At 54.0% G+C, this 13,661-nt stretch overlaps 1 protein-coding gene across 3 annotated transcripts; it reads left to right on the top strand.

Annotated features, from left to right (window-relative positions):
* The first annotated feature begins 629 nt into the window (after positions 1-629).
* Positions 630-12,299, top strand: ZNF70 (zinc finger protein 70). Of its 3 annotated transcripts, XM_067700035.1 has the most exons (4): positions 630-741; positions 1,059-1,141; positions 3,244-3,423; positions 4,130-12,299. In XM_067700035.1, exon 4 carries the CDS (start codon positions 4,193-4,195, stop codon positions 5,525-5,527), a length of 1,335 nt encoding a protein of 444 aa, XP_067556136.1. In that variant the 5' UTR covers positions 630-741; positions 1,059-1,141; positions 3,244-3,423; positions 4,130-4,192; the 3' UTR covers positions 5,528-12,299. The 3 variants fall into 3 exon arrangements, with proteins under 3 accessions (XP_067556136.1, XP_067556138.1, XP_067556137.1); XM_067700037.1 differs by lacking the exon at positions 3,244-3,423; XM_067700036.1 differs by lacking the exons at positions 1,059-1,141; positions 3,244-3,423.
* The last annotated feature ends 1,362 nt before the right edge of the window (positions 12,300-13,661 follow it).

The following is a 13,661-nucleotide window of genomic DNA, read 5'->3' as shown; positions in this document are numbered from 1 at the left end:
CTGGGAGCGGGGTCGGGGGCTGAAGAACACACCCCGCTTCCCTCCCGGTTCCCCTAAGAGGCGCCACCTGAACGGAGGCCATCCCTCAGATGCAGAGGTGGGGTCCACAGAGGGTCCCGCCTAGGCTCCCAGCCATCTCCTGGGCCCTCTCCGGGCTCTCCTCATTTGTCTCTGCGGGGACGAGGTGAGCAAGCAGGACCAGAGCTCCCCAGGAAGGGAGGGGGAATTGCAGCAGGACCCCGGGCCTGCGCGGGATAACGGGCTCCGCAACCCTGAGCGCACCTGCCCTTCTCCCGGCGACACAGCCGCCTCAAGGCCTCTGGCCGGCCCCACCCCCAGGACAGGTGCCCAGGAGCCGGCCGCCCCTCCCGGCCTCAGTTTCCTCCTCTGCGCTCCCGCCAACGCCCGCCCAGCCGGGACGCGCTCGGGGACGGCCCGGAGCCCTGAGTCGACTGGACGACCCCTCCCGACCCCAGTCCTGCGACCCGGATCCCGGCGTCCAGGCGGAGACACGTACTGCGTGGCGGGACCAGCGAGACACTGGCCTCCGCGCGGCCTAGAGCGGTCCCGGAAGTGCCGGGGAGGGGGCGGGGCTCGGGCGCTCGGGCAGCCGCGGGCTCCGCGTCAGCAGCCGCAGCCGAGCGAGGCCACGGCCGCGGGCAGGAGCAGCTCAGGTGCGGCCCCGCCCTGCTCGCCCGCGGCCCCGCCCCCGCTCAGGTGAGCGGCCCCGCCCCGGCCTAGGTGAGTGGCTCCGCGGCAGCCAGTGTGGCCACCTCTCCCTCCGGTGGCGTAGGTGGGGGCGGCCCCCGTCCGTGGAAGCAGGTGCGGGTCCGCGGCCGCTCGCTGGCCTCCAGCCAGGAGGCCCTGACTGGCCCGAGGGTCGGCCGGGTGCCCAGGCCCTGGGGGTCTCAGGAGGATGGAGTGACGGAGGCAGGAGGAGCCGGGGAAGGCCAGAGAGAGGTGGGAAGTGTGGGGTTCCAGACCTTTGGATTTTCGGTCCCAAAATATTTAAAACATCGTTGGTCACAGATAAAGTATCGCTAACTTTTTCAACACAGTGGAGACTTCAGCGTGTAGCTGGTACATAGTGGGAATGGAAAACCCCCGAGGAGGGAACCTCGGAAACACCAGGATTTAGCAGGTGGGTGGAGGCACAATATCCAGATACAGAGAAAGAGGGGTCAGAGGGCATGAAAATTTGGGGGGGAAAAGAAACCAAGGGGATGAAGTGGGGCGTGGGAGTGGGGTAGGTTGGCCAGCAACGTGGGTTAGTGAAGGGTGGGCTCGTATTGTCACATCGTCCAGTTTTTCATGAGAAAACCTACTGAGTTTTAAATATTGGCAGCTAAGTCAAACAAAAAGGAAAAGCCTGACTCTTTGAGAGTCAAACACAATGTGTCTGTGGCAGGATCCCCAGAGTGCCAATTTGCAGTCTCTGAAATGAAGGGTTTTGAGAGGGATGTCTTGGGGAGGCCTTCCAGAGGGGAGAGGAAGTGAGGACCCAGAAGAGAGGGCTTGGCTGTAAGGAGGTCATTAGATGCTGGAGCTGAAGTCCCAGCTGAAACTGGAAACTTGAAGTTTGTCTCCGTGCCAGACACAGTCGTATGATTTTCCTTGGCAACATTCAGCATCTTAGGAGGAGCTGGCAGAGGAGGTGGGTAGTTAGTGGCAGGGCAGGGAGGTGAGGAATGTGATGCTGGTCAGCGAGCTGGTTGAAGTGATGCCCATAGTTAGACCCACTGTAGTCTAAGCTAGATGGGGAAGGGGTGGACCAGGGTGAAAATGGGACGTGAGGTTTGAGGAGGTCGGGTGAGGCGGGGGGGAGTGGAGACTGTGGTTGTGAAGAGGAGTGGGAGTGATCACAGGCTTTTTTTAAAAAAAAATAAATTTATTTATTTATTTATTTATGGCTGCATTGGGTCTTTGTTGCTGTGCACGGGCTTTCTCTAGTTGCCGCGAGTGGGGGCTACTCTTCGTTGAGGTGCACTGACCTCTCATTGCGGTGGCTTCTTTTGTTGCGGAGCACGGGCTCTAGGCACGCGCGCTTCAGTAGTTGTGGCGTGGGGGCTTCAGTAGTTGTGGCACACGGGCTTAGTTGCTCCGCGGCATGTGGGATCTTCCCGGACCAGGGCTTGAACCTACGACCCCTGCATTGGCAGGTGGATTCTCAACCACTGCACCACCAGGGCAGTCCGACACAGGCTTCTTGAGGATATTGCAGTTCTGTGCTTTTTTTCACACCTGGCCTTTCTACTGGCTGAAAATTCATTAAAAAAAAAATTCTAAATAGGAATGATTTCCATCATGACTATTCTGATTAATTTAGTATGTCTTTTTGAGGCAGTTCCTCTCTGACTTCAGTGTAAGGATGATAGTACCTTTGTATGGAGTCCTGAGGAGTACATGAGATATGCTTGTAAAAGGTCTAGCTGTGCCTTGCACACAGTAGTTGCTCAATAAACTCGAGTTGTCATCATTATGGTACCTGAAGAGTTTCCCTGGAGGTTGCATAGCAGTTTGTGGATGGGGTCCTGCGGGGCTCCCTCTGGGCCCCCACAGTGGGTTGGGGGGCTGAGTGGGGTGTTCTAGCCTCCTTCCTTGTCCCTCTGAAAATACCCCCTTCGACCGGAGCAGCTCTGCTTTTGTATGTTTCATTTATTCATATCTCCCAGGTAATTGACTTATTTGAATAAAGAGTACTTTTGGCAAAATAAAATAAAAGTGTGGGGCTTCCCTGGTGGCGCAGTGGTTGAGAATCTGCCTGCCGATGCAGGGGACATGGGTTCGAGCCCTGGTCTGGGAAAATCCCACATGCCGCGGAGCAACTAGGCCCGTGAGCCACAACTACTGAGCCTGCGCGTCTGGAGCCTGTGCTCTGCAACAAGAGAGGCCGCGACAGTGAGAGGCCTGCGCACCGCAATGAAGAGTGGCCCCCACTCGCCGCAACTAGAGAAAGCCCTCACACAGAAATGAAGACCCAACACAGCCAAAAATAATAAATAAATACATAAATAAAAATTTAAAAAAAATCCTTTAAAAAAAAAAAGTGTGGTAAGCAGTTCTAACACAAACACAAATAACTTTTCCTCCATTCAATCATTTATTTATTCAATAAATGTGTGTGTAATGATTGAGTGGCTGTGCTGGGAGCTGGGGATTCCAATATGGCGGAGCCCCGGATTTGCCCTTGGGGAGCTCGCAGGCGGTGGTGGGGAAAGTCCTGCCATGACATTTGCCTTCCAGGTGGTGAGTGCTGTGATGGACATATGCCCCGTGCTCCACGGTCACCAAGGCCACGTGCCCAAGATTGTCAGAGTCTGAGGGTGCAGGGAAGAGGGGACATTTGAACTGAGTCTGGAAGGATGAGCAAGTGGCCATGTGAGAAGAGTGGGGACCAGTCAGGAGGAAGAAACAGCAGCATGTGTGAGCGGTGGAGCTGGAAGTTTGGGGATGTGTGGAAGGAGAAGCAGGTGACAGGGCCACATGGCCGGGTGTGGAGGACTTGGGCTGCTGCAAGCTCCTGAGAAGGGGGATGCCATGATCAGGACTGTGTTTTGGGCGTTTGACCTTGGCATCCACGTAGAGAACAGGCTGGGGGGAGGGGGGAAGCTGGAGGTAGGCAGCCAGTGGGGAGGTGAGTCACACGGAGGCCTGAGCTGCCCAGTGGCAGCGAGGAGAGAGGGAGAGACCCCTTCAGTAAAAATGGGAAGTGGACAGGACGGGGTGTGCCGGCGGGAATGAGAAGGGCTGACTCCCAGGGCTCTGGCTGGGGCTCTGGGCTGGAGGCCTGCAGCCGACCGACCGTAGGAGTGTGTTCTCTCTTTCCCAACAAGACCCCAGCCCCAACCTCCTCTGGTAGCTGGAGTCTTGCCCCTTTTTCAGAATGTCTCCACTTCCTGTCCTTGCCCACCTTTCTGGACACCCTGAGCCTTTAGAGTCTGGACACCACAGTGTGTCATTGTCTGTCTGTCTTCCTTGCAGTTGTTTCTGGTAAGTCAGACTTGTCTCTTAACTCAGTAAGGACCATCTCAAGGGCAAGATTGTGTCTTTGGTTATATCTGCCTTAGACTCTGGCACCTACTAGGTGCTTGACTTGCTGACTTGACAGTGTCTCTTGTTTTCTTTTCAGAATCTGAGAGCAGTAAGTGTGTCCCAAAGAGAAACAGTCACTAGGGGTGAGCCCGGACCCACAATGGATATTCCCCCGGCAGCCAAGCTGGGTGAGGCCTTCGTGTTTGAGGATGGGTTGGAGATGCAGACAAACCTTTTCCCGGAGGAGGACCCGGGGGACCCTTTTCTTCAGGAAAGGGGTTTAGCACAGATGGCTGTCATCTACAAGGAGATCCCTCTGGGGGAGCAGGACGATTATGAGGGGAATATCAGTCTGTGCTCAAGCCCCATCCAGCATCAGAGCATCCCCCCAGGAGACAGACCCCAGGACGATGAGCCGTCCAGCCCAACCTTCCTCCAGAAATCAGACCTGAGTATGTGCCAGATAACCCACAGCGAGGAAGCGTCTGGTAAGCCCGATGGGGAGACGGCGGGCAGGGGGGACTCGGGACCCGAGGGGCCTCACAGGACTGCACAGCCAGCCAAGCCCTACGCGTGTCGCGAGTGCGGCAAGGCCTTCAGCCAGAGCTCACACCTGCTCAGGCACCTGGTGATCCACACGGGGGAGAAGCCCTACGAGTGCTGTGAGTGCGGCAAGGCCTTCAGCCAGAGCTCGCACCTGCTGCGGCACCAGGCCATCCACACGGGGGAGAAGCCCTACGAGTGCAGGGAGTGCGGCAAGGCCTTCCGCCAGAGCTCTGCACTCGCGCAACACCAGAAGACCCACACCGGGAAGAGGCCGTACGCGTGCAGGGAGTGCGGCAAGGACTTCAGTCGGAGCTCGAGCCTCCGGAAGCACGAGCGCATCCACACCGGGGAGAAGCCCTATCAATGTAAGGAGTGCGGGAAATCCTTCAACCAGAGTTCGGGCCTGAGCCAGCACCGGAAGATCCACACGCTGAAGAAACCGCACGAGTGCGAGCTCTGTGGGAAGGCCTTCTGCCACCGGTCCCACCTCATCCGGCACCAGAGGATCCACACAGGCAAGAAGCCGTATGCATGCGAGGAGTGCGGGAAGGCCTTCAGCCAGAGCTCCAACCTCATCGAGCACCGCAAGACGCACACGGGCGAGAAGCCTTACAAGTGCCACAAGTGCGGCAAGGCCTTCAGCCAGAGCTCCTCGCTCATCGAGCACCAGCGCATCCACACCGGCGAAAAGCCCTACGAGTGTGGCCAGTGCGGCAAGGCCTTCTGCCATAGCTCGGCCCTCATCCAGCACCAGCGCATCCACACGGGCCGGAAGCCCTACGTGTGTAATGAGTGCGGCAAGGCCTTCCGGCACCGCTCGGCCCTCATCGAGCACTACAAGACCCACACGCGGGAGAGGCCCTACGAGTGCAACCGCTGCGGCAAGGCCTTCCGGGGCAGCTCGCACCTCATCCGCCACCAGAAGGTCCATGCGGGGGACAAGCTCTAGAGGAGGGGCTGGTGCCACGGCCCGTGCCTCTGCCAGCTGGAGCCTGGCCCCCCGCTCATCTGTGAGGCCTGCCCGCCTCCCCAGACCAGTGCCTCCTGGAAATGCCCGCCCACCCTGGTGGCAGGGTCCGGCCCCCCGTCTGCGGCCCTGGCCCAGCAGGGGGACTGGGTAGGGTGGGGAGGGAGGCCAAGGGCCGGGGCACCAGGGCAGAGCTGGCTCTCAGTTGTCTCGTGCTCACCTGTGACCCAATGGGGTTTAGTTTTGCCCTCTATTCGCTTTTTCCAGAATCCAGAAGAAGAATAAACGTCAGAGGGAGAAAGTGGAGTTAAACCCATGAAAATGTCAGATGAGCTCTAACATCAGGCACTTTTAGAAGAAGTAACCGTGTTCGCGGTCCAATCAACTGAAGGAAAATGGATCCAAAGTAGACGCGTCAGCAGCCCACCTCGGGCACTGGTGGGGACGGCCAGCTCAGGTGACAGAGCAGAGGGAGGGTCTGGAGGACTCATCTTGGGTGTGGGGGTAAGGCCCCCTTGTGCTCTCTCAGCCCTTGACGTGGGTTAGCTGAGGGCGGTTCTGGCCGGCAGCTCTTCCAGGAGGTGGAGGCGTGGTCCTGGAGGCCGGCGGAAGGTGCAGCCTGGCTCTGGCTCTGGCTCAGCCCGGGCAAAGGCTCACTGCCCACCCGGGGGTAACCCTCCACCAGACCTAGGGCCCCAACCACAGTGTGCCTTGGACATCATCGGGGCCCGTCTCTGGTCGGTGCTTTGCAGCCTCCCCTCCACCCTCCAGTGCAAGGGGATAGAAGGTGATTCGGTCAGGTCTGGGTTCAAGTTCCAGTTCTGGCCCCTCCCTCACCTTGGTGACCCCTTCCGTGAGGTGGGCATATTGGGACTGGCCACATTCCCCTAAGGGCTGGCGCAAGGCTCCTGTTCAGAGTGGGACCACGCATGAACGTGCTTTGTCGGCTGGCGATTGAGGATGGAGACCCACAGTGACCGCTGCCCCACCTGCAGGGGAGGTGCATCCCTGTCTGGTTCCTGACATGGCAGGGACCCCCACTTCAGCCAGGCTTTCCCTCCCTCCCTCCCTCCAGCTCGTGTCCTGGGTGCGGCGCCCTGGGCACGGTGCCCTGGGCAGGACACTTCCTGCACGCCATCCCCGCAGCGGCAGTGTGTCTGCGTCCTGTCCTTCTCTCTGTCCTCCCCACTGGGGGTTGTTTAATGGGGACCATTGTCTGCGTCCTGCCCTGACCAGTTCAGTTGGGCATCCCCAGAGGTGGGGCTCCGACAGTGGCATGTTTTTAAAGCTCCCCAGGTGATTAGAAGGTTCCCCTGCATAGCAGGCTGTGAGCCCATGCTGGCTCCCAGGCAGCCCCAGCATCTCCCAGATGGCATCGTCCAGAGCAGAGCTTGAAGGTGGCCATCCTGTCTCAGATCTCTGCCCACCACCCCAGGGATGGGCTCAGGCAGTGCCGTGTCTGGTTGGTTGGTAAGCGTTTGTCCCAGGCCTTTGTGTGTCCACGAGGATCTTTAGTTCTGGCTCCCCGGGCTCCTCAGAGCTAGTGTGGGGAGTTCGCAGTCAGAGCTATTTTGAAGCTTTCTGAGTCTCTGGCTGAAATCGCACGAACCCATCATGGTCACACTAGTTATTTCAGCTTATGAGAAGCTCAGCTGGGCAGCTGTGTATAGTTTAGATGAATGAAAATGGGAAAGCCATAGTGGTTACTTCTTAAGTGGAACTTGGTAGGCCAGAGATGGTAAAACGACAGGTCTGTTGGGCTGGGAAGATCGGCTCTGTCCAGCTCCTCTCTGCTGTGTGAGTCTGTGGAGCATTGAACCAGCTCTCCAGGCCCCAGCAGAGCCTCTGCATGAGCAGGTGGACCAGCCCGACCGGGCAGTGCCAGGCACTGTCTGCAGGCAGCCTGCACGGATGGTCTTCGGTCACCAGTGAGAGTACTGACACCCCTGCTCAGTGCAGGTGGGACATTATCCCCCCAAGATCTACCTCCTCACCCCCTGCTGTCCCCGCATTCAGCCTCAGCCTTGCCAGTTGTCTGCTTCCTACCTTTGATGTCTGTCCCTGCACACTGTGCACCAGCCAAATTTTTTTTTTCAGGCATCACTTTGCACATGTCACCACTCTCCTTAAAACCAACCTTCAGGGGTCTTCTGCACGTAAACCCCCATTTTAGCCAGCCTGGGTTACCCGCGCGAGCAAGCGTCTCGGTGTTCCCACCACGCCCAGATGCACCCCACTCACGCCCAGCTTCTCAGCTCATTTATGCTGTTCTCACATTTTTGAATATGCACTTTTTCTCTTCCTCCCCCACATTCCCCTTTCTTCCTTTTGACTATGTAACATGGAGATTAAGACCCCCTTTCTGAAGGGTTGACAGACTCTCACAAAACCATGGTCAGACCAGGCAGGTACTTTCTTTGTAGGAAGTGTGAGCAGAACCTTGTTCTTTCAGTTCAAATTCTTTCACTGATTTCTTATGTATTTTTATTTTTTAATTTTTTTAATTTTTATTTTTTGCGGTATACGGGCCTCTCACTGTTGTGGCCTCTCCCGTTGCGGAACACAGGCTCCGGACACTCAGGCTCAGCGGCCATGGCTCACGGGCCCAGCCGCTCCGCGGCATGTGGGATCTTCCTGGACCGGGGCACGAACCTGCGTCCCCTGCATCGGCAGGCAGACTCTCAACCATTGCGCCACCAGGGAAGCCCTGTATTTTTAAATCTTTTCATTTATTTAGGTTCTCAAACAGTGTGATGTTATAAGAGATCATCTTGGTAATATTTTAATCATCCTTGAGTTTAGTTGTTTGTTTTTGTTGTATTGTCTTACATTTTTTCCTTCTTCTAGTTGTTGAGTGTCGAGCTCCAGTTCTTGGTTCTGTTTACTAATTGAATTGTTTGTCAAAGTACATGTATTCTGCTCTTTTCTTTCTTTTTTTTTTTTGACTTAATACTTTACATTTCTTAAGATTATTTAGATACAGTTAATCATTTTTAATATTTCTAGTAAATGGGGGTACTTTAGCCTATGATTTTTTTCTTACAGTTAGAGCTTTTTCTGCATTCCGTAATGTTGACATGTGTTGTCTTTTGCTGTTGTCCTTAGGACTTTCCCTTTGGCCCAACTATTATTATTGTTATTGTTATTATTAATTTAATATTTCCCAGTGATGACTGCTGAGGTTATGGCTTTTACTTCTTATGGTACGTAGTGGTGTCAGCATTTCTAAGTGTCCATAGAACTTCTCTGGGCCTGAATATATTATCAGTTTTTATAAGACATTTGTGTACTCTCAAGAAACGTGTTTTTACTCCATCAGTTCTATTTGTTAAATCAGTTTTTATGTTACTTTATTCAAATCCATACTCTCTCTAACTTTACTTCAGAGTTCTTAACCTGGGGTCCAAGGACTGCCTGGGAGTCCATGAGCATGCAGGGGTTTCAGAGGTCATGGAAGCCGGGCATTGAACAAAGCTGTGTGGATATGTGCGTGCATAAATTATTCTGGGAGGGGGGTCTGTAGCACTCACTACATTTTGGAAGGGCTCTGTGACCCCAGAGTAGGTAAGAACACTCATTTACCTAGTCAAATCACAGTCTGATTTTGTGTGTTTTTTTCTTTACGTATTTCTATTTTGCTTTAATTTCTGTTTCTTTTTTATGTATGTTGTTGCTTTGTGAGTCGTGCAGTTATCTTCTTAAGAAATAGGCAGGGTACAAATGATCAAGTAATTACCATGTTTGGGGCATATATGTTTAATAGTGACATATCGAAAAACTGTGCCTTTTAGTGCCCTCTTTGCCTCTTTTAATGCTTCTAGCTTCAACTTCTCTTTTCCAAATATCATAATGGAAGCCCCTTGCTTTTTTTGAATTTGCATTTGCATGAGAGTTTATTTAGCTCGGCATTTTATTTTTAAAATTTGTGTACATATTTTGCTATATATCTGTAACTTATAAACAGCAAATTGTTGGATTTTGTTTTCTGATTCTTTCTGTAATTCTCATATAAGTTCTATTATTAACATTATTGTTTAGAGTAAGGCATAAATTATCTTCATCTTAATATTTTAATATATATTAACTCATATAACCCAAAAAGGTCATGCTCATCTCCCCCCCACCGCCGTCTCTGTGAGTTATTATCCACGTGTAGAGCATCACTTCTGGGTAGACTAGAGGTCTGCCATTGGGCACACCTGCTCCTCCTGGTCTTCATCAGTGCCAGGCTCTGTCCTGAGCCCCTCTTGCAGCCACATCCTCTCGCTTCAGTGTCCTTGGCTGTGATGTGGAGGAATGATGTTACCTCACAGCCCCGTGGGGCTTGGAAGACTGAGGAGTGCAAACCTGTGTGGAAAACTGAAGGTGTAGGTGATTATTACACTCTCAGTATTGTGAAATATTCCTTTGATTTTCTGTTCTTCTTAATCCGAAAGTTTGTTCAACATAACTTAGAACACTACATTGTGCTTTACTTCTTAGAAATAATAGGGGATGCAGCAAAGAGCTAGACGTCAGGCCCACCCTCCCTGAGGGAACCCACACAGTCATGTGGAAGAGAGGTGGGGACCCTGATCTTGTGCCCCTCTCCCCATCACCTGTCTGTCCCAGGATAGTCCCCTCAACTTTCCCCTTTCTCCCCTGACTCCTCCCGTGGTAGAGGCAGAGGCTCCAGAAGATGGTCACTCTGGCCACTCCTGTTGCAGGTGGGAACCCGGGGCCAGTGGTTTACCACAGGTGCAGTGGTTTAGTGTCAGATCTACCGGCAGCCATGGGGAGGAACAGTTCAGATGTGATGCTGGAGCCCCAGCCTGCTGCTGCCGGGACTTCTTAGAGGCCACAGTGGGTTCAGTCACCACGGGCCAAGGTGGAAACCAAATGGCCTCTCTGCTCAGAGTCGCTCTGCTCTTGGGGCCAAGTGGATGCTCACCAGCATCACACATGTCTGGATGTATTTGCCATCGACTGACACCCACCTTACAGGGGGTGGGGAAAGGCAACCCCCTTCTTTTGGGGGAACCCCCTCTTCAGTATCTGATAACCAGGAAACCCAGTCAGGAGGTGGCCTGGGGAGTGTGGAGTGGGGTGTCTTGAGATGGACCATCCCTCCTGCACCACAGGCCAGACGCTCTCCCAGTGGCCAGGATGCCGGTGGGGCCGTGTGCTGGAGACCCTCCCATGTCCCACCCCCCGCCCCCATCTGCCCTGGTGGGCATCTTTCTCTGTCACTCACCTTCCTCGGCTCCTGCTCGCTGGGAGGTCTCTGCCCTCTGGGGTCCAGAGCACCAGCTTGAAAGGCTCTCCCCACACCTTTCAATCCCTGCTCCCTGTGCTGCCACCCTCAGCCAGGCCAGCTCTTCTCGCAGAGATGACAGGAGCACCTCTGTCCTCCCCAGCCCTCACTTGGGTCTTCCAGCTCCTGGACCCCAGAACTGAGAGGGGGTCGTGAGCCACAAACGAATGCGCTCCCTACATAATCCTCACGTGGCCTCATCTGGAAGAGGGAGCAGCAGCACTGCATGGCTCTGGACTGGTCTTCTCCCGGGACCACAGGCACCCCCAGAGCGAAGAGCTGTCCTGGGCACGTGGTCGGAGGTGGTGAGGGGGCCAGTTCCCCTCCTGGAGGCTGGTGGGGCCTCATGGGGTTTTATGAACTGGAGCCTCTACCTCCTGCCGGCGGCCCATCCGCATTCCCAATGTGGGCCTCGCTCCCGCCATCCTCCCTTCTACCCGCTGTGCCCTGGAGGGGAGTGGCCTGCAGGTGTCATGGGCAGCTGCGTCCCCCGCTCCACCAGCACTGCCTCGTGAGCTGGCAGCTTCTTCCTGAGTGTCAGCCGCGCTCTTCAGCCTCTTTCTGTCGCCCGTTGTTTTCTCTGGTCTCGCTGATCACAACCAGGGTCTGGAGACCCCTCCTTCTCTACCTTCTCATACACCTATCCCCCCAAGTCCTGCCCACAATGTCCCTAATGCCACTCCCTCCTCTTATCTCACTGCACGGCCCCCTCCCTGGCCACCCACCCCCGGCCTTTCTCTCCACCTCAGCGGGAGTGATCCTTCTGCCCTGCAGCCTGATGGGGTCAGCCTCTTCCACAAACACCCACCCTGGTTTCCATGGAAACTGGTGTCAAGATGCTTCCCGATGATCGGACACCTCCTCCCCACCAGGAGCTCCTGTGTTCCGAGCAGGCCGTCATCCTCAGGGGACCCTTTCTCATCTGTAGAAAGAGCCTGAGCCAAAGACGGTGGGGTTCTCGCCCAGGGTCAGCAATTCTGAGAGGGCCAGGCCCCCTGATCCAACCTGCCCCAGCCCTGTGCTGCGTCCTGGGTGTCAGATGCAGTAGAGCTGGGGAAGGAGGCTGAGTTTAGGGTCAGGGCCAGCACTTCAGTTAGTGGAGACTGAGAAGAGAGAAAGGGTCCAGGAGAGGGTCACCCTCTTTTTTTTTTTAATCAACATATAGTTGATTTATAATGTTGTGTTCGTTTCAGGTGTACAGCAAAGTGATTCAGATAGATAGGTATAGATAGATTCTCATTCAGATTCTTTTCCATTATAGATTATTACAAGATATTGAATTTAGTTCCCTGTGCTCTACAGTAGGTCCTTGTTGTTTATCTATTTTATATATAATAGTGTGTACCTCTTAATCCCAAATTCCCAATTTATCCCTCCCCGCCTTTCCCCTTTGGTAACTATAAGTTTGTTTTCTATGTCTGTGAGTCTATTTCTGTTTTGTAAATAAGTTCATTTGTATCATTTTCTTGACCGCATATAAGTGATATCATATGGTATTTGTCTTTCTCATTCTGAATTACTTCACTTAGCATGATCATCTCTAGGTCTGTCCACATTGCTGCAAATGGCATTATTTCATTCTTTTTATGGCTAATATTCCATTATGTATATACACCACATCTTCTTTATCCATTCAGTTATCTTCAACCATTGCCTTCCAGCAGGGGGGCATCCAGTGGGGTTGATCTAATTGAAGGTTTCCTACCACTCCAGCCCTTTGCTGGGTGTCAGGCCAAATGACCTGAGTTTGTGACCAACGGTTGAGAAGCCTATTGTCCTGTGGCCACTCAGAAGCTGTGACCCACACTCCTGGGCTGCATCCTGTGCCCCACTGAGCTTAATTAGCTAAACTGGGACTCCTGTTCCTTATCTTACATGTGGAAAATCACCTCGAAAAAGCCAAATCCAACCTCCTTGGTAATAGTTTGTCCGGGAATGTTGGTTTTAACTACTGCAGGCCACACCTCCACTGCCACCTCACCTCCCATGAGATTTCTCCTATGAAAAGCCCTCAAACAGACTGAGGGGTGGTCATTTTTGAAAAACATGACATTGGGGTCACCCTTGGGAGGCCACCCCGAAGCAGTAGTTCTGCCCTTTAAGCTGTCGTGAGGCGGGTGGGGAGAGGACAGGATTTCGTCCCCTCCTGACACTTGGAAGCAGGAAATGTTTGGGGGGACAGAGAGTTGAGTGTCCAGCCTCACTCTCACCAGATGTGGGCTCTGGGAGAGGTGAGGGTAAAGGAAAACTGGTTCCCTCCTTGCTGACGTGTAACACAGCCTGTACATGCCTGCGGTGTTTGCAAGAGTGTTTGTATTTAGTCCTAAGCGGTCACAGCTTCTGGGTCCTTCGGAAATTGATTTCTTTTATACATCCCTGGACAGGCTTCTCTAGCTTCACTGTCCTGGGAGCAAATCTCACTAATCCTGGGAGACCTTGCCCTGCAGGTTGCTGGTTGGAGGGGAGAACTTCTGCATCCTTCTGTGTCACCTCTCCCCAGCAGCCATCCCAAAGGAGCTGCCTGTGTTCTCACTGCTGATCCACCCCTCTGGTTTCACCCCAGTGTGGATGGGGCCGACCTGTTGGGTCCCCACCTCCTCCTGCTGTTCCCTGTGGCCGCTGGCTGTTAGCATGTGCAGGACCGGGACCTGGAGCATCACCCATCAGAGCCCAGAGGATGGGGAGTGGAGACGAGGAGTGAGCCCAGGAGTTTCGAGGGACCAGAGGCAGAATACTGGACTGTGTTCTCCAGGGAAGGCAGTTTTCTCAAAAAATCGTCAATAAGGCCAACCCAAACCATCAGCCTTATCTGTTGCAGAGGAG

Source organism: Pseudorca crassidens, chromosome 12 (assembly GCF_039906515.1).
Source record: "Pseudorca crassidens isolate mPseCra1 chromosome 12, mPseCra1.hap1, whole genome shotgun sequence".
NCBI lineage: Eukaryota > Metazoa > Chordata > Mammalia > Artiodactyla > Delphinidae > Pseudorca > Pseudorca crassidens.
Note: the sequence above shows the minus strand (reverse complement) of the source record. Positions and strands in the feature narration are given on the sequence as shown.

Excerpts from the sequence above, each read along its gene's own strand:
- ZNF70 (XM_067700036.1), top strand. The coding sequence starts at position 4,193 with ATGGATATTCCCCCGGCAGCCAAGCTGGGTGAGGCCTTCGTGTTTGAG.